This window comes from Typopeltis vanoorti, chromosome 19, assembly GCF_054136105.1.
Source record: "Typopeltis vanoorti isolate ZY-2024b chromosome 19, IOZ_Tvanoo_1.0, whole genome shotgun sequence".
In the NCBI taxonomy this organism is placed as follows: Eukaryota; Metazoa; Arthropoda; class Arachnida; order Uropygi; family Thelyphonidae; genus Typopeltis; species Typopeltis vanoorti.
The window spans coordinates 29790123-29817347 of record NC_143567.1 but is presented as its reverse complement, the minus strand read 5'-3'; the positions used below and the strand labels follow the sequence as shown (position 1 = coordinate 29817347).

At 34.3% G+C, this 27225-nt stretch overlaps 1 protein-coding gene across 2 annotated transcripts in view; it reads left to right on the top strand.

Moving 5' to 3' along the window:
* LOC150095959 (sentrin-specific protease 6-like) overlaps positions 1–27225 on the top strand; it is a 452901-nt gene that overhangs the window by 414203 nt on the left and 11473 nt on the right. For both annotated transcript variants that reach the window (XM_090408975.1, XM_090408976.1), the window contains one exon: positions 235–385. In XM_090408975.1, coding sequence (XP_090265101.1) covers positions 235–385 — 151 coding nt within the window. The remainder of the gene's footprint in view (positions 1–234; positions 386–27225) is intronic.

Sequence of the window (27225 nt, the reverse complement as noted above, 5' to 3'; positions counted from 1 at the left end):
GTAACCATAATTGTAAGATAAGTAGACTTTTTGTAATCATAATTATAGGATATTTTGACTAAATATGTAAATTGCAAGGATGGAAAATCCAAGCTTCAAGGAGGTGAACCCTGAATTGCCATGTAAGTTAATTTCATTATTATGTTAAATTGTTTTTATAGTTTTACATTTTTTATTATCTAATGATTCTCTTTTATAAATGCATGAAAATATATGACAGATTACTTTACACAGATACTTGAATGTGGAATGGCAGATAAAAAAGGGCTCTAAACGAACGTTTGATCGCACAACAATGCGTGGATATACTCCTCGGGTTCCCCAGCAGACCAATTACAGTGACTGTGGTGTGTATGTTCTTCAGTATGTAGAAAGCTTCTTTGAGGTACGATACTTTTAAATGTAAAATACGTTATTTCTTAACCTTAACACTACTTCATATTCTTCCTTCTAATACCATGGTATTAGAAGGAAGAATATGAAGAATATTAGAAATTTATATATATATATATATATATATATAATAACTAATACCTATAATTTATATCAGTGACAGTCAAATTGTATTATGGCATAAAAGGTTTTTTTTATAAAATGAATATAAAAAGTTCGTTTAGATTTTTCTTAATCTATTTTATTGAATATCAAAATCGAATTGAGCAATATACAACTATTGCCCTTTTTTAATATGGCATAATAACAACCATCACCAAGAAAACATTGACATAAAAATTAGTATATAAGACTCAAAACAACTAATCTTTCTGATAATTGTTCATTAGCCAAAATAAATTGGCTTACATTTGTTTTGTCAGTTTTTCTGTTCAACTATAAAAGAGTCGATATGAAATCTTGTGAAAAAAATACATCATTGTCAAATTCCTGATGTGTACCCTCAAGGGGTGTACATGATGTTATGATAGTACTACAAGGTCTGACACACACACAAAAAAAAAAAAAAAAAAAAAAAAAAAAAAAAGACGAACCTTGTAGCTTGGGAATGGAGAATGGGAGGGGAGAGACAAAGAGATGATTATTTAGCATGTTCTAACCTGTCACCGTGAGACGAGGCTCAACTCCACCGCTTTACTCAGTGCAAGTGGATGTGTGTTCAAATATCGACGTTTTCTTATCCTCGGTCGGAAAATGTTGGAGTGAAAGAGTGAACAGCAAGTTAACATCAGGTTTCTTAATTGCTTGGAACAATGGAAACTTTTCAGTTATTGACTGAGGCTTACAGTGAAAAGTGCATGTCTCTTGCATGCGTTTTTGAATGACACAAATGATTTTTGGAAGGCAGAGAAAACGTTAAAAGATTATGATCGCCCATGCACAGCAGTTACTGATAACAATATTAAAAAAGTGTGAGATAGGATTCGAAAAGACAGAGGGCTCAGTGTTCGAGCTGTAGCTGAGAAAGTTCATTTGGACAGGGAAAGTGTTCGACCCATTTTGGCAAAAGAATTGAAAATGAAAAAGGTTTGTGCAAAAATGGTTCCAAAAATGTTGTCAGATGAACAAAAAGAACGTAGCAAGGAACTGTGTTTGGACCTTTTGCAATGCATTAAGGATGAACCAGACTTGTTGAAATTGGTAATTACTTGTGATGAAACTTGGATATTTACATATGATCCGCAAACCAATGGAAGTCAGCAACATCTCAGTGACCAAAAAAAGCATGCATAAGTCGTTCGAAGTTCAAGGCTATGTTGATTGTTTTCTTCGATATATAGGGTATTGTAATGGCAAAGTGGATTCCCAGCAGCCAGGTGGTAAATCAGCAGTATTACATTGAAGTCTTGGCGAAATTGCTTGAACGTATGAGAAGGAAATTACCAGAATTGTGGAGTAATGATTGGGATTTTCACCGAGACAATGCGCCAGCCCACAACGCTTTGTGAAGCAGTTTTTAGCTAATCATGACATACTATGCTTGAGCACCCACCCTGTTTGCCAGACCTGGTTCCCTGCAACTTCTACCTCTTCCCAACGATCAAGTCAGTGCATAAAGGAACCCATTTTTTGTCAATAGCTGATGTGAAAATAAAAATGACAGAGATCCTCAACAGCCTTTCAGAAAATGATCTGCAGAATTGCTTGGAACGTTGGCAGCATCGTAGGCAACTGTGTGTTGACTCAGAAGGGAGCTATTTTGAAGGAGATTGTAGTTAATTTTCTCAATTTATTAAATATAAAGAGATACAGGCACAGTCTGAAATTTTTGCATCGGACCTCGTACAGGAAGAATATACATAATTACTAACTTCCTATCAACAATTTTCCTCCAAATCAATCTGTTATCTGTCAAGACTCCAACATTATTAGAACTTATCTTTCTGTCTTCTAAGGCACTTTTTTACTGTATCAATACACCTATATCTTGGTCTTCCTCTAGGTTGTTTTCCTGCCAACCTAGCAGAGAACACTTGTTTTGCTAATCTTTCCTTTCACATTCTGTTTAAGTGACAGTACCATCTGAGATTAGCTCTGCTAACACATTCCTGGATGCTAATAATATCAAGTGCTTTCTGAATATCCTCATTTTTAATATGAAATTGCCATTGATGCCATCTGTTCGTGCCCCTAATCTTTCTCAGTTAAAATTGGTTTGAACACTGTCTTGTATACACTAATTTAGTGTTTTGACTAATTTCTCTCTTATTCCATATAAATTTATTCAGTTGACTTCGTACCATACCAGCTTTGATTGATTCTGTTGTCTATTTCCATATTTAATTTACCGTCTTCACTAAAAATTCTGCCATAGTAGTTGAAATGTTTTACTTGTTCTGTAAGTTCTCCATTCACGATGCATTTGATATTTTCAATATTTCTGTCTATTTTTGTTGTCTGTCTTTTTATTTCTGATTTTCATACCAAATTTATTACACCGGTTATTTAGTTTAGTCAGGAAATCTTGCAGACTTGTACTGGATGTGTTTAAAAGTATAACATTATCTGCATAAAGTAAACAGCTAAGATTAACATACCTAATTTTGATAATGAATAACAGAGGGGATAATGTACATCCTTATCTCCCACCGGATTTAAATTAAACCATCTTCCTGTACTTCAATTCTAACTGCTGACTTACGACTCAAATAAAGACTAAGTATTGCTTGATATAATGCTCCATTGACACCATACAACTTTAGCGTTTTGAATAGCTTTTCTCTTGGCACCTTGTCATATGCTTCTTTCAGATCTACAAAACTTAAATACAGATCTTTGTTATATTCCCAAGATTTCTCAACTATTTCTCTTAAAGTGAAAATCTGATCTTTACAACCTCTGTTTGGTCTGAATCCAGCTTGTTCTTCATCAAGCTTCCCTTCTCAACCATTTTTCAAGTATACTTGCATAAATCTTACCAGGAACACTCAGTAGGGAAATACCTCTGTAATTCTCACCTTCAGTTATATTTCCTATGGGTACTATTCAGTTTTTTGTCTATGGGTACTATGAGAGCTCTACTCCAATCATCTGAAATTCATCCCTCTGTCCAGGATTTCTGAATTATGCAGTACAGCCACTGCAAGACTTTTATACCTCCATACTTAAGAATTTCTGGTCGAATATCATCTACTCCAGCTGCCTTTCCACGTTTCAGACTTTTGATGGCTTTTTCTACTTCAAGTATGGATATGTATTCCTGATTGCATGCCTGGTCAGTGTTTTTTATCACTGTACTGTCACTGCTTGTTTCGTTTAGCACTTTTTCGAAGTAATTACTCCATACATCAAGGATTTCTCTTTAACCAGTTTATATGTCACCTTTATCATCTTTAATTCCTTTTATTGCACTCTGAGATTTTTCAACAGCCTCCAAAATATTTTGCCACCTTCCTGATATTATTTTCTATGTTCTTACCAAAGTCTTCCCATGACTTCTGTTTAGCTAGTTTTACACATTGTATAGCTTTCTTACATTTGTCTCTGTATTATCTAAGAACACAAGCTGACTTATTCTCCAGAAACTTTCAATATGCTTTCTTCTTTTACTTCACTGCCTCTTTAACTTCCTGTGTCCACCATTGAGTTCTGAGTTTTCTATCCTTGCAGTCACCCTTACCACTGAATCTCCAAGATTTGTTTCCTGTTCTCAAACTCTTTCATTTTTTCTTCAGTAATCTTTGTGTATTTTAGTCTACAGTTCACATCATCTGAGAGCTGCTCAACTTTTATTCACTTTAAAACTTTCTTACATGTTATTCTTTTCAATATGAAAAGAATATCCTGTTCAAAACTTAAATGGTGATCATTTCCAATTTCAATTCCTCTGTACACTCTGGTATCCTACACCAGTGAGAAAACATCACTATCAAATACTGTAGTCAATGAGACTTCTTATTCCTTGCCTCTTCTCTCCATGTGAGTTTATGAGCATTTTTATGTTGGAACATTGTGTTAGTAATAACCAGTCCATGTCCTAAGCATAAATCCAGTAAGTGTTTGCCATTATTATTAGCTTTGCTCTTTTCTCCAAATTTTCCCAAAATATTTTTGTATGTCTGACAATCATTTCCTACTCTTCTATTTAGATCCTCAACCAGGAACAACTTTTCCTTTTCATTGTGTCAGTTGCTTTCTCTAAAGCCTCAAAAAATTCCTCCACTTTTACCTTAGTTGAACTTTCTTTGGGACCATAGGACATTCTAATATTTGCCCACATCCCTCTACTTGATATTGCCTGCCATTCAAGAAGATTTTTCTTTGGCACTACAGCCCCATGTAGGGCCTTGGCCTCCCATTTTTGGGTTTCATAACTCACACTGAGGTGGGGTCATTATCTCCACGCTCAACCATTTGTAATTGTCTTTGAAGCATTGAGTTCTTAAGACCGGTTTGCTTGCTTTGCAGGAAGAAAAATCCCAGGTAACTGGGAATGAAAACCCTGCAATCCACACCCAAGACCGTCTAACTTGGCTATGTCTGAGAAAGATTCCTACCTCCTCACGTCAGCGACGAGAATCGAATGCAGTACACTCCTTTCCTAGGCTTATGGTTGCGGAGTGCATAACCACTCAGACATTCAAGAAGATTAACCTCATATTTACTTATCCAATTCCTCAGCTCTATTTCTTTGCCTTCAGGCTTCTTATGTTGATAGTACCGATCTTGAACTCTGGTAATGTTCAGTTGTGGTGTGCTTCATGAGTTGTTCCAGTAGCTGACCTATTGCTGTTTGCCCTGGTTCCTTGGTATAAACAATGGGGACCTAGTTTAACCAGGCGACAACCCAGCCAGCATGAAATTCTGTCATGTTGTATCATAATTTTATTTGTGGATTAAGCCAATAATTTTTAAAAAGGAGTAACCAATACAATTTGGTAACTCCTTTAAAAAAAAAAAAAGTGCTTTGAAAAATTATTTTAAGTATGATATAATACCCCCTGCTTACAGTAAGTTTCTTGTAATATCAATATATTACAGAAAATATACTGTATTTTTCCGTGTAAAAGATGCTTTTTTTCTAAAATTTTTACACCAAAAGTTGTTGGTCGTCTTATACACGGAGAGTAACCAGCTGAGAGACTGGCAGTTGCGGTGGTGAAACTGCCGGTACCTTGTCTCTGTGAACAGGCTTCCGCAAATTACTAGCCTTTGTTAACTCTGTTGATTGATGTCATTAATTGCTGATTCTGAATAAACCAATCAGAACTCTGAAAGCATTCATATGTCTGTAACTTGTTGGCAGGGTAAGTTAATACATTAACAATATTTCGAGTGCTAGCTCATAAAAAAATGTTCAAAAAAAAAAAAAAGATTGTCATATTCTTCAAAATTTAAGTTAAAAGTCATCAATTATGCAAAAGAACTAAATAAAGGAAATAAAGCTTCTAAGAGCCAGTTTTGACCTCCTCCCACTGAGTGTATGATTAGACTGGAGAAAACAGGAAGAACAACTACTCAAGATGCCAAAAAAGAAGAGAGCCTTAAGAGGAAAACCAGCAAAATGGCCAAACTTGGAGCAGCGGCTTAAGACTTGGATTATGGAGTAGTGCCAGAGTGGGATATGTGTGTCAACCAAGCTTATTCAATATGAGGCAATAAGGTTTGCAAGAGAAATGAACATTATTGATTTCACAGAAAAGGCAAAATGGTGCTTCAACTTCATGAGGAGAGAAGGGTTGGCCATGAGAACACGTACCAAGTTAGCCCAGAAAATGCATCTTAGTATGTATCTTAAAAATATTATCTAATTACTAAATATACTTTGACTATTTTAAAAAATATCAAATGTGTTCTGTTTTATGTTTAAAATATTGATTTTTTAATTTTGGGTTCGAAAAAGTAGGGTTCATCTTATACACAGAAAAATACAGTAATTAAATTATAATTTTTCTATATATTCTTAATATATTATGTTTGCGACTGAGTTAATGAAGGCAAGTAGTAAGATCTTTACTGTCAAGTGTTAGTTCACTTTTAGCATTGGAAAAGAGACAGAGTTTTTATCAGCGAAGAAAGTATTTTCTTTTTCTTGTTATTCAGTTTTGTTCATAATTTTAATTTATTTTAAAGTCTATGTTATCACAGAGCCTACTCAAGTACAATACTTTGAAACGAAGTATGAAAGGTTTCTCACCTTTGTTATGAGACTTCAGGTTCTGACTCAAGAATTGTTTTTAATTTCCATTTCAAATCTGATCTCTCTCTCTCTCTTTCTTTGCTCTTTGTTGTAATTCACGATTATTAAGTGTGGTGCTATTTGTCGTTCATTGTAAAGACATTCTCTTTTCACTAATGATGATTACGTGTCAGCCATTACTAACTTCTCGGTTGCAGCTTAGTTGATCAAGTGTGCATACTCAATGAGGAGATTGATTGGTGATTGACAGCTGACAGAGAGAGCATTTGGTACCTGGGTAAAAGAGAAAAACAAGAAGAGAGAATGAAGTTTGAGAATGCAGACCAGAGAATTTTGTTTTAGGAAGTTTTTATGAAACTTGACAGAATTCCAAAAAGGGAATCTTAGCAAGGAGAATCCTTAGATTGGAAAAGTGAGACTGTCAACAAGTGAACAGTAAATAAAAGGAGATATTAAGTAGGCATTCTGTTTCAGTGTTTGAAGAAATGCAAAATGAAAAGTTACAACTTCTGTCTCAAGGATGAAGCCAGTTATATTAATTATTTTATCAGAATTAGTGAAATTTAAAACTGTCAAGTGAATTTAATGAAAAGCTCTACTTTGATACAGTGTTGTTTATAAAGTAGTACTGTTTGTCTCTGGTAAAGGATTTGTGTTTCTTGAAATAAAATTGCTTGAGGTAAGAATATTTATGTTCAGTGAAAACAGCGAGGATGAATGGAACGATATATGAGTTTTATATTTTGAGAACAGGCCTAATAAAGAACTGACTCTAATGAACATTTATTGTTTGTAGGAATGTATTGTGAAAATTTTTTTTAAAATGTTCAGTCTAGTATACCGATCAAGCTCACATAAAACAAACTAAGACTGGCAATAGGTAGTCGCAAATCGATGTCTAAGATCTCCATGTAACCCACCTAATATATTAATTCTTGATGTTTTTATGGACATTTATCTGAGCAATTAAAAAAAGTGCTCTGAGTTGATTATTACTCTGGTTAAGAATATGATACTCTAAACATGGCTTTGTGAAGGGTCAGTCATACCTAACTTTTTATAATGACAGCTGAGTTGGATAAAGGGGGTGGCTACACTGTGATACTGCTGGATTTTGCAAAGGTGTATGACAGGATACCATGTGGAACTCTGTTACATAAACTGCAACAAATTGAGATGGATATGAAACTGGTGATGTGGATAAAAGGGAGGCTGATGGATAGATACCAAAAAGTAGTATATAGAGATGTAGAATCCATGAGAAAGCAAGTGACCACTGCAGTTTAATTTGTATATAAATGATATAGAAAATAATTTGAAGGGAGATATTCAGTTGTTTACTGCTGATGCATAGTCATCATCATCATGTTGTCAAGGATTTAGGCCTAGAGTGTCCTGTTCCAGCCTTAGAAGTCATCGTTGAATCTCTTAAGAGAATGTCCCGGTTTTCCTTTTCTTAGTGATTGGTAATTTAAGGCTTGTTTTGGTAATCTTTCTGTTTTCATTCTTTCAACGTGTTCCATCCATTTATGGTTATATTTTTAAAATTTTTTCTATTACTGATTCCTGGTTTAATTCTTTCATAATTTCTTCATTTCTTTTGTGATCGAATAGAGTATACTTTGCAGTTTTTCTCATAAACTTCATTTCAGCTGTTATTAATTTTTGTCTTTTTGTTTTATTGTCCAGATTTCACTTCCATACAATAGGACTGGTAGGGCTAATGTATTGTATACTTTTTTTTTAGATCTAGGTTAGGTTTAAATATAGAGTTAATTACACCTGTTATTTTTAAATATTTCACAATTTTTAGGTTTATATCTTTTTCATTTTCATATATAATCATACATCCTAGGTAGTTAAATGAATTCAACTGTTCTAAAATCTTGTTATCTATTATTATATTATTATTTTGTTTCTTACTGGATCATCTTGTCCTTTAAAGGCCATTGTTTGCTGATGCATAGTTGGATAGGGTAATAGTTAATGAAGGTGATGGTAAATTGCTTGCAGAATGATTCAAATAGGCTGGCAGTCCAGGCAAAACATAATGGATGTCAATTTAATGTGGAAAAGTGTCAAGTTATGCATTTTGGGATACAAAGATTACAAGGTGTGTACCTCATTGAGAGAAGTGTACTCCGGCAAATTTATGAAGCCAGGGATTTGCAGATAGCAGTAGATATAGAGTTGAAGTTTAGAGGGACATATTGCTAAAGTAGTCAGGGCAAATGATCTGAGATTAAAAAGTGCTATTATCCTTTCAAGTTCAAAGCCACCTAACCTAAACATAACACCTCAAGAAAAAAGAGCTCTCTCAAACTTGAAAAGGATAAACAAATAACTCTTAAAAGCAGACACAGTAATTTTAAACACTAAGGACTACATAGCCAAGATTGCAGAATTATTATCAGACCCATCAACATATCACATATTAGAGTCGGACCCAACATGGAAAAACCGCAAGGACACTAATAACTTATTACGGAACATGACTAGTTGGTCCATAGACTTGCAACGGAATCTGAAGTCACTACGCTCATTGACGCCACGATTGTATGGAACCCCGAAAGTCCACAAAAGTGGAGTTCCACTATGCCCGATCATTGGCGGAAGAAATGCTCCCACATATTTATTGTCCAAACACCTCTCCAGCCTCCTAAAAGGATATATCAGAAAATCGGACACTTGCATTAAGAATTCAAAGCACTTTATTGAAAAACACCTCGATCTTAAAGACAGACATTCTTGATAGCTTGGACGTGGCATCTTTATTTACCAACATCCCAGTAGAAGTAGTTATTAGTATCCTATACAATCTCTTCCCTGAAGATACGGTTCACATTTTTTGTCACTGCCTTAAATCTAATTTTTTCAAATAGAATGAAACGATATATGAGCAACTAAATGGCTTAACTATGGGCAGTCCCCTTTCACCCTGTGCAGATCTGTTCATGGAAAAGCTAGAAACAGACATCCTCTCAAAATTAGACCCAAAACCTTTAGTGTGGTGGAGATATATAGACGATGTCTTCATAATTTGGAGGGACACAGAAACAGCTCTTTTGGACTTTTTAACCAAAATTAATTCTTTTCATCCAAAAATACAATTCACTTTGGAACTGGAAAAGGATAATCAACTACCATTTTTGGATACCCTAATCAAATAAACTAGCAGGTGGACATATCAAACTAACAGTCTACCGCAAACCAACACACACTGGATGCTACCTTCATTTTACGTCAACTCACCATATTTCCCAGAAGCTCAGCATATAATACATATGCTCAAAAATAGAGCTACGAAAATCATCTCAGAAGAAAAAGAACTCTATGATGAAATTATTCATGTATCAGAGACATTAATAAAAAATGGCTATCCAAAGAATCTAATCAACAAGATTCTTTGTTGATTAGATTCATTGATACAGTGTCCGAGAAGATCGCAAAACTTTTTAAACCTTTCAACATCAAAGTTGCATTCAAATTGGTCAAGACTGTCCATCACGTTTTAAGATCGCCAAAAGACATTAATCCTTTTTTCAAACATGCTGGAGTGTACAACATCCCATGTGCTTGTGGTCTAAACTATATAGGACAGACGTTGAGAAGCCTCGAAATCCAAAAAAAAAAAAGAACATATAGGAGATGTTAATAACAACAGAACGGACAACTCAGGTCTAGCCCATCGTTTCGTGATTACTAACCATACCATTGATTGGAATAGCAGCTCCATGCCATACCTAGAAGAGGATTTCCATTGTAGAAATTTCAAAGAAGCCATTGCAGTCCTCCATTCTGGAGAAAATCTTAACAGAAACCAAGGAATGATAATAGCTGACATATGGAAAACCTTAATAAGATTACTCAGTCTACCAGAATTTAATTTTGCTCAAAACTACAGAACATGCTCTCATAACATTGACTAACACAACACGCTCCATCAGTGTAATGTTATGCATTCTGTTTTAATGTTTAATTTATACGATAGTGTTACTCCATTTTCTCTGTACCAGGTGAGCCACTTCGAGTTTTTTTCTCTTACCATTATAAGTCCTGAAGAAGCCGGACAGCCCCATCGGCAAAACTTGTTGGTATTAGATGTTTATAAATCGTGGTCAATTAAAGATCAATAAGATTGATGCAGGAGGAAATGTTTCAATACTTGGCTAGAAGGGGGCAGAACCAAGAGGTCATCCCTTGAAGTTGGTTAAGAGTGTGATTAGCAAGTGTGTGAGGACTAGATTTTTCACTTGGAAAGTGGTTAAGGAATGGAATGTTTTGCTTGAGTGATTCGTGAGTTCCTTTTCTGTTAATGGTTTCAAGGAGAGGTACGATAGATATTGTGTTGATAGTTTGGGCCTTCATGATGAGTCTTAGGACTCCATGGAAGTGCCCATGCAATAATAATACAGGTGGCACTAAACTATCCCTCGATGTTTCAGTCAACAGACCATTTAAAGATCATTTGATGATGGAATATAAGGTCCTGGTTGTCTCAATAAAATAGAGTACTCGCATCAGAACCTTTAGAATGGGTGTCAGTTGCTTGGAAAAATCAGAAATGTTTGTGGAGCACTCATTTAAGAAATATAGAACATTGTTTAGATACTCGTTAATTTTTTTTTACTTTGTTATTGAAACTGAAAATAATGGAAGGAATATGGTAATTTGAAGGTACTCATTCATTGTCATAATATCCTTTCCAATATTTTTTATGAAAATGTTCATAGGGATTCTGTATAAAAAAATATTCTTATGCAATTTCAAAAAAAAGTTTTAAAAAAAAAACGCTGATCAAATTTCCAATGTAGCATTCTTAGTATATTTCACAACACTAAATTGGCCATTGTCAGGAAAAAAGGCCACTGGGCCTTTTTTTCCTGACCCAAGATCCCCTCATTATTATAACAGAATCATTCCTATAGAATGATAGTTGCAGTATGATGTACATCAAAGCTGTACAGAAATCCCTTTACAAAAAAAAAAAAAAAAAAAAAAAAAAAGACTAGAACCTAGATCCTTCAATTCAAAGTTAATCGATTTTCATGCATTATCTTATCCAAGTTTTATAGATAGTCTCCTTGATAATAGCAAAGCTACTTTTATCAGAGGAGATCTAACCTAAAATAAATCTCCTCAGAGCATTATGATCCACTGTAATGGATTTGAATTACAGATTAAATATTAGTCCTAAAAACCTGATTAACCTGTATGCAGAGTACACCTCTTTGGGCATGATAGGAATTCTTAATGCTGAAAGTTAAACATTAAAGAGACTGTTTATTGCAAGTTTTGCAAACCTTGATGTGGCATCCAGGATCATCATCATCAAATTAGACTGTAAATGATCAGTAACCAATCTGTCTGGATTTTTTTTTTTTTTACCCTTAAGTTTCCGAAAAGAAATTTGAACCATCGCTTTGGAAAACACTCAGACAAGAAAAGAGAAAAAGAATATCTGGAATGTTGCTTCTTAGAATGTCAAAACTATTAATCACAAATACCAAGAATTCCCAGAAATAATACCTAGATAAAACTCTAATAGAAAGAAATACCAGATTAAAAGTAATAGTAGAAACAAGGAAAAAATTAAAGGTTCAAATGAAAATTAGATCTATATCTGTGGTGGAGTTAAAGAAGAAGAAAGAACAAAAGTTACAGTAATAATTTTAATTCATAAATCAATTAAGAAAAATATTACACATTATAAATACTGGAGTGAGAGAATTATAAAACTAAGATTACAAATAAGTCATGGCTTTCTGATTGGTGTCAATGGCCCAGAGAAAGGAAATAAATTGTTTTTTATTTAGATTTAAAAAAAAAAAAAAACTTCCAACATGAAAAACCTTTTCATCCATTTCACCACCAACCTCCAGGGTAAACATTAGGCATCAAAACTTCATAGTATTCCTCTGCAGTTCATGTGTTAAGGCTTAAGTTCTGGGAGAAGCTCATGTTAGAGACGTAATAAAGCCTCTACCAATGCAACTGTCAGCTCATTGCAGTCAGAGCTTCTTGAACTCAGTGCCATTCTCTTTGATATTTTAGAAGAAGTCTCTGCTCAGAAAGAATTCTTAAAAATAAAAAATAAGCACATCAAAAAAAATAGCAGTCTTTTTGGATTGTAAACCCATGCCTCTAGTTCATCCTCTTCATAGAATAGTTAACATGTCATCAAAAAGGCTTAGCAATGCTGCCATCAGTACCTTCAGTCTTGGTTATAATTTTACTGTTGTTCTGAAGCAAGTACTGATGCTAGATCCAATCTTCATTGTCAAATGTGGTATCCCTAATTTAGCTTCAGAAATAGCTAACAAGATTAGGCATGGTGCTGGCAGCATTCTTTCCAGATCTTCACCTACAAAAATCTATTGTCTTGCCAACTCAGTACCCTCAAGAAGCTGCACAAAAACAACAATATAGTCATCACCAGAGCTAATAAGGGGAGCACTACTGTTCTTCTTAATACCAGTGAATACAGTAGAAAAATGGACATCATTCTCAGAGACTGCTCCACCTTTAGATTATGATCACACTTTCTAGACACCTTAGAAACACTAAATCTCAGATTAGGAAATTGATAAGTCTGCTCAAAAAAGTTATTTCCTGGCCTCCTAAAATCGCAAAAGAACTCAAACCCTTCAGTTCTTCCCCCCCCCCCCCCAAGATATACAGAGTACCAAAAAGATACAAGTCCAATTCTCCCTTAAGCCCTATACTTACTCCACCCCTCACTAGTCATACTACTTCCTTATATAAAAAAAAAACTATCCATTTTAAAACTTCTGTTGGGAATTTAATGTTAAATAATACAGATATTTTGGTTAGTTTTGATATTACACCCTCAACGTTCACCAGAATTCTCTTAACCTCCCAACCGGCTGGTGTGGATGAAATATTCAACAATCCCTAGGTTTTTTCATGGATCAAAACTTCGTCGGCATTCTACCTTTTATCATGCCATTACCTTCCTCCGCCGTTAATCTCGTTACGGCTATTCTATAGCATTAGTGGATTAACTGTTGCTGAGTGACCTTTGTGTACCCTCCCCCTGTCTTTACGTCTATTGTGTTGCTTAGAATTTCATTTACTGTCCTAAGTTATTTGACCTTTCTTGCCTCTAAAATGATTTATTGTGTCTCTTCCCAAAAATTGAAACCAATTTCACATATGCGAAAAAAAAATCAATCCTGAAATGCCCACTGATCAGCTTTTGCAATGAATCTATTTAGTGATAGTGAATTTGGTGTATTTTATTCTACAAATCAGTGCACCGGAAGAGATGCACTGATTGTTCTTTCACTTTACGTATAATAATTGAATAATTTTTTTTCGAATTTTAAAATTTTCAAATGTTTGCTTTGGAAATATTATGTCAAATATTTATATTTTTAAACAATATTTATTGAAATAAATATGTCCTTTTTCTTTCGTTTCTAGCGAAATAGCATTATATGGATCATCACATTTCAGATTTAGAAACGATTTTTTGTTATTCATAAGACAAAATAAAAAAAAATGTTAAAATGCTAAATTGCCTTACTCGATTTCCGATTGTGTCTTTTTGGTATCAAAAATTTATATCCAATGATATTTTAGCAGTGATTCTTCCCCTTCGTCATCTATTTATTTATTTGTATTATGCATATTACGATAATATCTAGTGCATAACCTCGTAGATATGTTGAAAATATAATGTGAAAAATATCATATACGGAATGATTCAACATTTTTGCTCATTTTGAAGATTTTCTAATGCTTCCCCCCCTCCTTATTCTCTCCTGGAACTGAATTGCATAACTACTCTAAATTTCTATACAGGTTTGAAAGCTTTTCTAGACAGCATTCAAAATCAATTACTTAATTTTACCATTTTGACAAAAGATATACGGCAATCAGATTGTATCGTGAAGCTTCTAAATCTGTTCTATTTATTTGCAATCTAAAACCAGCTGTTCTACTGCCCGCTGAAATTATGTGAAATTTTAGAAATAATATGCTATATTTTCACCATGCAAAATTGTTTATATGCATACCACACAAAAGAAAGTTCAGTAGTATTATTTATGTTTGTTTTTCTTTTAAAAAAATCTAAATATTACTTCTTCTGCTGCTGGAAGCTATTTCTGAAATAATCTACTTCTTATACATACTTGGTAATTCTACAAATCAGTGCACCGGAAGAGTTGCACTGATTGATCTTTCACTTTACGTATAATAATTGAATAATTTTTTTTCGAATTTCAGAATTTTCAAATGTTTGCTTTGAAAATATTATGTCAAATATTTATATTTTTAAACAATATTTATTGAAATAAATATGTCCTTTTTCTTTCGTTTCTAGCGAAATAGCATTATATGGATCATCACATTTCAGTTTTAGAAACGATTTTTTGTTATTCATAAAGACAAAATAAAAAAAAATGTTAAAATGCTACATTGCATTACTCGGTTTCCGATTGTGTGTCTTTTTGGTATCAAAAATTTATATCCAATGATATTTTAGCAGTGATTCTTCGCCTTCGTCATTTATTTATTTATTTATTTGTATTATGCATATTACGATAATATCTAGTGCACATCCTCGTAGATATGTTGAAAATATAATGGGAAAAATATCATACACGGAATGATTCAAAATTCTTTTTCATTTTGAAGATTTTCTAATGCTTTCCCCCCCCCCTCCTTATCCTCTCCTAGAACTCACAGGTTTGAAAGCTTTTCTAGACAGCATTCAAAATCAATTACTTCATTTTACCATTTTGACAAAAGATATACGGCAATCAGATTGTATTGTGAAACTTCTAATTCTGTTCTATTTATTTGCAATCTAAAACCAGCTGTTCTACTGCCCGCTGAAATTATGTGAAATTTTAGAAATAATATGCTATATTTTCAGCATGCAAAATTGTTTATATGCATACCACACAAAAGAAAGTTCAGTAGTATTATTTTTGTTTGTTTTTCTTTAAAAAAATCTAAATATTACTTCTGCTGCTGGAAGCTATTTCTGAAATAATCTACGTCTTCTAAATACTTGGTAATATCCTCTTAGCTGGAGGGAAAGTTGAAGGCTTATTACTCTCAGTGCTATTGAGAAGAAAGGGGAGAACACTAAAGTGCCCCAGGCTGTAGTGCAGAATATGTCAAGAATGTCTTGTTTCCTTTTCGATTGTTGATTACCTATATTCTAACAGAAATACTGATATTTCGTTTACATGCTTATACATTATTTATGCCAAAATAATTGCTTAATTTATAATGATCAGTTTCACTTTTATTATCAAAAGTTAGAAATTAAATCATACAATTATCTTGAAAAAGAGGATTTGAATTATTTTCAAAGAAAAGGTGCATATGCGTTTCATAATCTTCTTTTTTTGGGGGTGGGGGGGGGGGGATATAGACCTAGCAATCTGCGGATATTTCAGGTAATTTATTTCATAAATCGTTCGCAAGACAGCTGTTACAAACGTAAATCACTTCGGGAACATACCCATTCATTTTAGTGTAAAATAGTAGCAAAGGTTCAGTTACTTTAGATATCTAATCTAGAAGAAAATGTTATGTCTGCTGAGATTAGAATCATACGTGAATAATTTTTCTGACATGATTTCTCTATTCGTTATAATGTAACCAATTTCCAGATTTCTTTCCCTCCTGCAGACTTCATGTTATATGCAGTGATTTCTTCTTTGAACTATAAGAAAAAAAATCAGATAACAGGAGAAAAATATGTAGTATTTTCTTTTCCACTGGCTGAATTTACAATGTTTTTTCTTTGTGTTTTGAAGAGAAACTGCAAATGACTTTTTTCTTACTATTTTTGCCATTATAACAACTCATATAATTATAAGAGTGACATTTTACCGTTTTTCTCCCACACGAGAAACAAAAATAAGGTGGTAATAATATTGTTGATTTTGCCAAACTTCATTGTAGCAGAAATTTTTATTACAAAACTTTGTAATATATATCTCCGAAACAAGAAATTTGGAACCCATATCACATCAATGTTGAGTGTTGGCAAGGTGAAAATGTTCCCGTTATTATTTATATATTTCATTTATTAACTAGGGGGCTATGCCCAACCCCCCGTGTTCCGGTATGGTAGACCAGTTCTCCTTCAATTGTGATAACTCGAAAGGGGGTTCAGCCACTGAATTTTGAAGACTCGACACTCAGGGTAGCCCCTGAGTTTCAAAACGTTTCGATAAACATGACATAAAAAAGCTTATCATTTTATATATATATAGGGTAGATTTTATTTCATTATTTTTTATTGTTTTGATGAAATACTTTACCTGGAATACTCTTTCCAGTTTCTCTGTGTCATAAAAAGAACTTAAAAATTAGCCTTCAAGATGAAAAAGAAACAGTGCATTCGGGTATTCCTCTATCAATATTTGTAGTCCTGAAAAGGACTGTTTTGATGGCCTTGAAAACAAACATTTTTTATTTCATACTGTTCAGAATTTAAAATTGTTGAACAGCGTGGAACACCTTGAAGCAAGGGTAAACACACAAAGCAGTTTTACACTCAGGGCACCAGACTTTTGTTTCCTTTCTGATATTTTTTTTATTACATACATAATATTTGCGTGGAGGTTTTTTTTTTTTATTAGCCGTTGGTGGTAGATTTTCGGGATAATGGTTGGAGTTAGCAGCGTTGAAACTCAGATGTCTGACAGGATTTCCTGTTTTTCTGCTTGCTGAAGAAGGTGCATGTGCATGCAGCAATGCTTTCGCAATTTCTATTCTGTATTCTAGATATGTTATGGTAGACAAACATTTTTTCTTGTACAGGAGGAAACTGTTCCAAATAACAAAATCCAAACACTTCAAAATTCAAATAACATGTCCAAACACTTTTTTGTAATATTTTTTATGCTGTTTCCTCATTACAGAGTAGAATGATAGCTGCTGATCGCACCTGTCGACTCAACCCATAGTGTCGTTGTATGCACACACAGCAATGGGTTTTTCTTTCTTCAAACCATGCTTCTCCACGGATTCCGCTGATGGATTGTGCAGGGAAGATAGCAGAAAAACATCTTTTTTGTCTTTCCAACGTAGTGCAAAGACTTTCCCTCGCTGATAAGTTCGGATTTCCCCCTTCGATAGCTTTCCTGAAGCCAGATCTGGAGGCATATATCGCCTTTTTGCATTTACAGTACCATAACTATCTGTAAGATGCTGTAAAAGCAAATCAGCGAGTTCAGGACACATATATATTAATTATCCATTATAATGCAGTAACCTTTCCCCAGTAAAGGGTCTAGTAACTGCATTACTGCACGCATCGACAAGGGGAGATCCGAATATTTATCATGCTCGATTACAGTTTGCTTTCCCGTATAAGGTTTGAAATCCCAAAGATATTCACTTTCTGATTCGCAAAGCATAAAAAATTTTACTCCATACTTCGCTTTCTTTTTGGGAATATACTGCTTACATTTCAGTCCACCTTTGAATGGCATAAGGCTTTCATCGATACTCAAGTCTCTCTCCCTCAGGAATGTAGAGTGATCTACATTTTTGACAGATTTTCATCAGAAAATCATAAATTTTGTTGAGGACTGGGCAAGGATGTGTTGCCTGATCGTATTCTTCATTATTCTGAAAATGCAAATACTTCATGATGAGACTGAATTGTTTTTCAGTCATAACATCACGAAACATTGGAGTGTTCAGAATCCAGTCTGTAGACCAATACATTTCGAGAGCGGGCTTTCGAAATGTATTTCGAAACTTCGGGTTTTTCACTTTCTTTATTCTGATATTGCATTTGAAGGATGACAGTGATTTTAAATATTAATTTCACCTGTATCCGAATATCACATAATTTCCTGATTTATAATAATCAGGAAATATGTATATCGTCTGATTTATAATTTGCTAATTTATAATAATCACCACATAGTTTCAGTATCGAAAAATTAAAGTTATGTTGAACAATTACTAGAGAAAAAAATAACGAATTAAATAAAAACTGTACCTATGTTTCATAACAGTTTTCGGGTGTGTGATAGTAATGCAACGGGGGGGGGGGGGGGTTAAACTATCAGAGGCGAAATAAAGTTCAATTCTATTGTAAAAATATGGAAATGAAATTTCACATTTGATATACATATTTTGAATGATAAAAATAAGGAAATGTATCGCTTACTTTAAAAACTGGAGAATAAAATATCTGAATTATGCAGAAAATATAAATTTAAATCATAACTATTAATTTCATTTTGTAATGACCAATTATACAAGGAAACCAAGAAAGTGAAAGTACAGATTACTACACAACATGAAGAAAAAATTTAGTAATATGATTAAAGAATTTCATGTTATTCTCTATAAAGCAAAGTTGCTCAAGCGTGTCCTAAAGGAAATCTGTTAAGTATTATTCGATTTCGATGGTTTTCTACAAAAATAAAATTAATATAACCTGGAACGTCGGCAGCCGGTTTTCTTTTCTTTTTTTAAAAGAATATTCCAAATAATTATCGTGAATTAATTTCTTCGAGAACAAAGAAAAATCTTTTGTCTAGTAGCGATTAGAAAAAAATTAGCGCAAAAAAATAAAAAATTAAATTGGTTAAGTGAAGAAATTATGCAAGACCTTTATTTTGTCCAGAAATTAAAATTGTATTGTACAATAAAAAGAGAAAACAAAAATATAAATAATTTCTCTATTTTTAGGCTATAATATATAACTAAAATCCAGTTCACCAGCATGGAACAAGAAAGTCCGTTTCTTGTTACAGGCAACTGAGAGGCAGCTACGAACGGGAGATAATCCGATTAACCTTTCTCTTCAGCGTGAGGGTTTATCACACCTTCTAATGGACATGACAGTCAACTTGCACTTCTTATCCAGGTTCTTTAAACAGGTGGGCTGAATCTTATCCAGATTTAGTTGGACGTCTATAGACGTCCTAGCCGGTAGGAAGGTTAATTCCTCACATATCTCATCCCCCCTCCCCTACCATTTTTTTGTGAAATATTTTGAAAAACAAGCTCTTGATTCAGCCTCCCCTCAAACCTCTGGTTGAGATATGTGATGTGGTCTCTATATGGCCCAGACAATTACTCTTTCCTCATCTCAATAGTCTTCTTCCTAGAATCCAGTTTACTATGGAAAAGGCAACTGATAATAGTTTAGCCTTTCTATACACCTTAGTAACATGCCTACCCAACAATACATTCACAAACCTTTTCATTGCCCCCCCCCCCCCTCAACAATATGGTGCCATTAAAACACTAACCAATAGAGCCTATAAGCTTTGTTCCAGTGAGTCCTCTCTTGCAGCAGCAGAATGCAATCATGTACATCATATTTTCTTATCTAATAGCTACAGTACCCACAGCATTAAAAAAAAAAAAAAAAATCAATTCCACCCCATCCCCTCCCCCAATCCTTGACCTTTCTCTTCAGGTAGATTTTAGTAATGCCATTATCATAGTCTTTGTTCAAACCATTTCAGAAAAAATAACCTGAATCTTAAAGACACACGACCTCTGCACAGCTTTGAAGTCTCACTTAAAAGTAGCTACCTTTATCCACTTCACTAAAGACCAAAGCCATTCTCCCTCCATTCTGGAGTATATAGAGTTCCCTGCCCTCGTAAGTTGGCCTGATGAGAAGATAAGCCAACATATGCATGGAAGAACATAATAAATACATCTGTAGTCATGATGGGCCCTGCAGATCAGACTTTGGATACAATCCATAGGATCAATTGGAAAAAGCCACCATACTCCATCGCAGTAAATTTAGAAGAGAAAGACAGTTTTTGGAATCTGCATCTGCTCTCAGAAATCAACCTATGTTGAACAAATATGGTTGCATTAAACATCCCAAAATATGGGAAACACTAATACTTCGAGATCCCAGTTTATATGCTATGCCTGCCAACAGGTGTCCACAGAGGGTGCCTCACCCAGTAAAGACTGTAGTCATTCATCCACCTGTTTCACTTAGTTTTCTGTTGTGTTATAAGTCTCATATTGTATTCTCTGATGATGTTGTTTTATCTATCATTTCCCTGGTTGTCATAAACCAGAGTTGACCTGCCTGAGTGGTTAATATCATAGATTCAGATCTGGGATATTATAAGTTAGAGGATTGAGTAGGAGGAAAAGAAAATTAAAAAAAAATCTTTATTTACAAATAGTTAATATTAGTGTAGATTCATGATAGTGTCTTAACAGTGAGTGTAATATGTTTTACAAGCGCTATAATACAAATTTGCATTATAAATAAACTTATCTCCTAAAGAGGAAAAAAGGCCCACAAACTTAACACAATTAAAGAACATAGACATCCCACAAGATTTCTTCTCTTCAAAATCACAGGATTTGGTGAAAATACACAAACTTTGAATTTATAAGACAGTTTCTTCTGCTGTCAATAAGGGCCATTAAAATATAATTAGTTAGTTCATACCTTCTAAACAAGAAAATAGTTTTTCTGCAACTTTTCCTAAAAAAAAACATACGTGGGTGGTCTGAAAAGTTCTTGGCCTAACAATGAAAAAACGAATTTATAGTTTCAGCATTATTTTTATTTTTCAACATAATCTCCCTAAAGACTAATACATTTATTCCAGCGATGCTCCAGTGCCATTATCCAGTAAGATCTGCAAAATACCCCTCAGCTGCAATCACCTCTTGATTTGAAGAAAAATGCTGACCAGTGAGGAAGAGAATAGAAGTCCGAGGAGCCAAATCTGGGGAATAGGGTGGATGTTCCAACAATTCATAGTGCAGATCCCTTAATTTCCATTGCCAAAACACCTTTGTGGACATTGTTGAAAGTTTATTTTCCACTTGGTTAGAGTATAATAAATTTAGTTTAATCCTTTATCCAAGTGTGAGCAAACAAAGTTTGCGCCTGAAAGTATCTTCGGGACTGGGATAAGGTGGTACAACACCAGGGCACTCCTTGCAAAGGTGGAGCAAGCTACCAACACTCCTATCTCTTGGTCCTGGCTCCCACTGAAGAGACCTCAATAAAGGTCGAAACTAGTCTGGGTTGTGGCCCTTCCCTTAATGCATAACGTTAGACATCTGCATGATGTGTTTTGCATTATGGGAGATACTGAGATAGGAGTGTTGGTAGCTTGCTCCACCTTTGCAAGGAGTGCCCTGGTGTTGTACCACCTTACCCCAGTCCTGAAGATACTTTCAGGAGCAAACTTTGTTTGCTCACACTTGGATAAAGGATTAAACTAAATTTATTATACTCTAACCAAGTGGAAAATAAACTTTCAACATCTTTCTCTGAATCCAGAGTAATTTATTAAAAAAGGGTGGCACACCATTTGGCAACTCCTATAGGTAGAAATGACCTGCTAATGCTTCTGCCTGGTATCCCCACTTGGGCCTGGCTCCCACTGAAGAGACCTCAATAAAGGTCGAAACTAGTCTGGGTTGTGGCCCTTCCCTTAATGCATTAGACATATCTGCAAGGAGATGTGTTTTGCATTATAGGAGATACTGAGATAGGATTGTTGGTAGCTTGCTCCACCTTTGCAAGGAGTGCCCTGGTGTTGTACCACCTTATCCCAGTCCCGAAGATACTTTCAGGCGCAAACTTTGTTTGCTCACACTTGGATAAAGGATTAAACTAAATTTATTATACCTTTGTGGACAGGTGCATTGTCTTGATGAAAGATGATATTTTTCTTCTGCAAACCGGGTCTTTGTTCACGAATTTTTTTGTCTAGTCTAGTTAAAAGATCAGAATAATATTGCCCAGTTATTGTTTTACCCCTTTCAAGATAATTAATAAACAAAATGCCTTTGGCATTCCAAAACACTGATGCCATGACTTCTTTGGCGCTGAGCAACCGACAATAGAGTACTGTTTGGATTCTGGTGTGTACTGGTGAATCCAAGTCTCATCCATAGTAATAAATCAATGCACAAAATCAGTTTTATTCTTGTTAAAACGCTCCAAGCACTGTTCAGGGATTTTCATATGCGTGCGTTTTTGATCTGCATGGCACCCATCTTTCACAAAGCTTTTTCGTTTGCAATTCTTCATGCAAAATGTGTCCTACATGTTTTCTTTTGAAATACCTATAGTCTCAGCTAAAAAATTCTCGTTAAAGAACTAAAATATGGAAAAGCAGAAGAAATAGATGAAATACCTGCAGAATTCCTGAAACTTCAGAAGAAAGGAACTGAAGAAATAACCAAAATAATAAATTTAATTTATAACAAAGGAGAACTACCAAAAGATTTTATGACCTTAATATACTTATACGAAAGAAAAGTAATGCAGTGAACTGCAAGAATTTTAGAACAATAAGCCTTATTTCCCAAACATCAAAAATATTTATGAGAATCTTAACACGAAGAATTGCATCTAAAGTGGAAGAATTTCTTGGAGAAGATCTGTTTGGTTTCAGGAAGGGTAGGGGAACAAGAGATGCGATTGAACTATTAAGAATAGTAAGTGAAAGAAGTCTGGAAGTGAATAAAGAAGTTAATATCTGTTACGTAGATTTTGAAAAAGCTTTTGACTTTGTAAAAATGGGATAAGATGATGGAAGTAATGGAAAAGATTGGTATAGATTGGAAAGACAGAAGACTAATTATTTCACTATATATGGGAAAAACTGTCATGGTGAGAGACATATATGGTACAATAGAACCAGGTATCATTGGACGAGGAGTAAGACAAGGCTGTTCTCTATCACCAGTTTTGTTTAACATGTATTCTGAAGCAATGTTAAAAGAAGCACTGGAGAATTCGGAAGAAGGAATAAAGATTGGAGGTAGACAGATATTTGCAATCAGATACACAGATGACAAGGCATTACTATCAAATACTGAAACAGGACTACAACATCTGTTGAACAGATTACTGGAATCCTGTATCAATTATGGAATGAAAATTAACATCAGAAAAACAAAGGTAATGAAAATAGCAAGGAAAGAGGCAAATATGGATATCAGAATAAATGGGGAAAAATTGAATCTAATAAAGACATTTAAATATCTAGGAAATGTTATTAGCAGTGATGGAAGATGTCAAAGTGACATAAAAACAAGAATAGCGAGGAAGAGATTCCTTTAATAGAAAATGGAATTTATTCAGAAGTAAAATGGATAGAAACCTAAAGAAAAGACTAGTAAAATGTTGTGTGGAGTGTTGTCCTCTATGCAGCTGAAACTTGGACATTGAAGAAAGAAGAAATTAAGATTTTGGAAAGCTTTGAGATGTGGATTTGGAGAAGGATGGAAAAAATCAAATGGACAGATAAAATAACTAATGATGAGGTCTTAAAAAGAGTAGAAGAAAAAAGGAGCAAGGGAAACTGGATCGGACATATTCTTAGAGGGAATGGAATCACCAGAGATGCCATCAAAAGAAAAATGCTGAATGGAGACAGGTATACAACCTTGAAAGAGAAGGCTCAGAACAGAAGAGAGTGGAAGGAAAGTTTCTGCTACTAAAAGAAGAAACCTGCTCAATTGCAGAATATTCAAGAAGAAGATAGTCTCAGCAGTACCGTCGACAGGGTGTAGCACCCTTATTAAGCCTTAATTGCAGTAGACGCCGTCACTACACTAACAATTCCTGTTAGCGTAGCAAGTGTGGAAAGAAGTTTTTCCAACTTAAACTGATTAAAAATTATTTGCGATCAGCAATAACCCAAGAAAGATCGGTTGGTCTAGCAACTATATCGATTGAGGTGGACATAGCTTATAATTTAGATTTAGAAGAGTTTATAAACAGTTTTATTGTGTGATATCCCCATATAGCAAATATTTAATTAATATTATTATGTAATGATTTTGCGTTAATGTTTCTCTTGTAATAAAAACAAAATAGCAATTGGAGATTTTCTTATATTTTTGTCTTATAATCCATCACGGGCGATATTTAATTGTTTATCTCAGCAATTTCATGCACTTTGACTTGCCGGTCATCCAATACCATATTGTGCACTTGATCAACAATTTCTGGTGTTGTTACAGTTTTTGGAAGTCCTTCACGTGGATCATCTTCAAGGCTAGTATGGTCGCATTTAAACTCGGCAGCCCATTCCTTAATTGTCAGAAACGAAGGAGAAGAGTGCCCATAAACTTTTATGAACTTCAAATGAATTTCTTTTGGCATTAAACCTTCTTTTACAAAGAATTTAATAGCCGCAGCTTATTATAATACTTGAAATGGATACTCAATTTTATCCATTTCATGGGATACAGACAACACTTTGGCTTCCGACAGCTGTATAAAACAAACTACTGAAATGACCTGCAATTTCATATCGATGCTCATGACAGATGTACTAACTTAGCAAAAAAAAAAAAAAAATCTTGCCGATAGTCTTGCCATTTATGGTTGAGGCTGAGAACTTTTCAGACCACCCATGTATATCTTCTCTCTGCAATATCAGTTTTTTTTTTTTATTTCTTTGAATACAAAGATAATTTTAAAGTTCCCTTTTTCCTTGTGGAAACTTCTTCCTTATCCTATCCTTGAACACAAAAAGAATTAATCTCTTTCAGGTTTACAGTGCTTAACTAGAATACATTTGCTGCATACCATATCAAAAGAAACTGTTCATTGCTTTGAGAGAAACTATATATCACTTTTATCTATGCCACAACTTAGCTTCATATAAAAGAAATTCATCTGTTAATTTGGGGATAACTGTTTGTTTTCCTCATAGTGCTCTTTTCCACCTTTTTGAATGTTGTCTCTGTTCTAATCAATGCCATAGCTGTTCTATTATTCTCTCTCACTCACTAATTCAACTTCCTCTTCAGAAGTACAATCTTTGCACAAGCTTAAGCAGCATGGTGGTGAGATGAAAGGATTTTGTTTGTAAACAAGACTGCAGTTCTTCAATGAGCATGAAAACATCATCGGAAAGTTCAATATTTTTTTTCTCTCAAGTTACAGAAATAAAAAAACTAGAGGGAATCCTCTTTACAAATAAATATCGCAATCAAACAGTTTTTGACAAGCTGTAAGTATACAAAAATTTCTTAGATAAACATTTCTAATATAAGAAATAATGCATTTTTTGCTATACATTTAGGAAATGTTTACATTCATGATGAAAAATAAAAACCAAAAGTTATCCTTTGTTTTTATTTATTTATTTAATCAAAATTGGCCCTGCTAAAAAAAATAATGTAAGATAATCCGATATCGCTAAATAGGAGATATTTACAATGTCTTAGTGACTGAGACATAATATTGGAAGAATTAAATATTATTTTAATCCTTTGTCAGTGTTGTTTCACTTTATTAAACCTTATTGTGAGTATTCTGCAAACTCCAGTTAACATGACCACACTGTGCCTCAGCTATCCTAATTACATCATGCATGAAGCCTTTCATAAAAAAGGGAAGAACATGATCTGATTACTGTTACCACTCTTCCAGTCCATATACCTGCTGTAATCAAATAACTGAAATAATCCTTACTGGACTGAGGACTTTCTTCCCTACTTCACCAAAACTCTGCTCTAGCCAACTCGTGGTTCTCTAAAAAAAATATCTTTGCAGTTCATGATAAAAATACAACATTTATTTAAAGGCTCAAGTCAGAAACTCCATCTTTTCATCCATTCTACACTACAGCCAGAAACAAGTGTAAAAAAATCAACAAATCCAAAGCAGACTTCCTGAAGACCAAGTGCAGTAAGCTTGCTCATATTCAGCTGGCTGTTGGGTAGAACATCTGCCATTGTTTGTTTCCACGTCTTGGAAATAAGGAATGGCACAGTATCACAGTATGTATCCTTCGATCTTTTGTCAGAAAGACAACAGAAAAATCCTCATTAATCTTGATACTAATAAATCTCATGGTCCAAATGGATCTCTGTCCAGTTTGCTCAAAACTTCTGTTCATGAATTAACACCCATCCTGTATCACCTATTTACTCTGCAGCATTGAAACAAGCCTGTATCCAACTTATCCCAGCCATCAGACTATCTTTCCATTGTTTTCAATCACTACTCTCAAAAGTGATGGAGGTAAAAAAAAACTTAGTATTCATTTTCATTCAGAACATTACTTCCCAACTGCTAAACAACTAGTTTCTTCACCATCTGAGTAATGACCTGTATGGATTCACAATTCCTGTTCCACAGTAGATCTCCTCACTAACCTTATTCATTAATTGCTCTCACTATTTCAAGGCATTTGAAATTTAGCTTTTGTTACTGGATTGCCAGTTTCCTCTCTCTAGTCATTCATTGGGTATCATGGTGGATGACTTCCTCTGAGATATCCTTAATGCTGGAATACCCCAGAGTTTCGCACTCTCGCCCATGCTTTATTTTCTATACATTAGTGACCGTCTTTTTAAATTCAAATCCTATTCATAGTTTTGCTGATGACAGTACTCAAAGGATTAAAGCTTAAAGATCAATCGTCTATAATTGATGTGTTACACTGATCTCCTCACCATTCTAGATTGGAGTGAAGATGATTTAAGGAATTTCAGTGCTTTCAAAAGACAGTCCCATCTCATTACCCAGAAGAATGATCTCACTTTGCTCCCTCTTTCATTTTTATAATGTTCCAGTTTCCAGTCACTGTCAGTTCTCCCGCTTCATGGGCTGACTTTCACATTAGTTTATCCTGGCATAAACATAT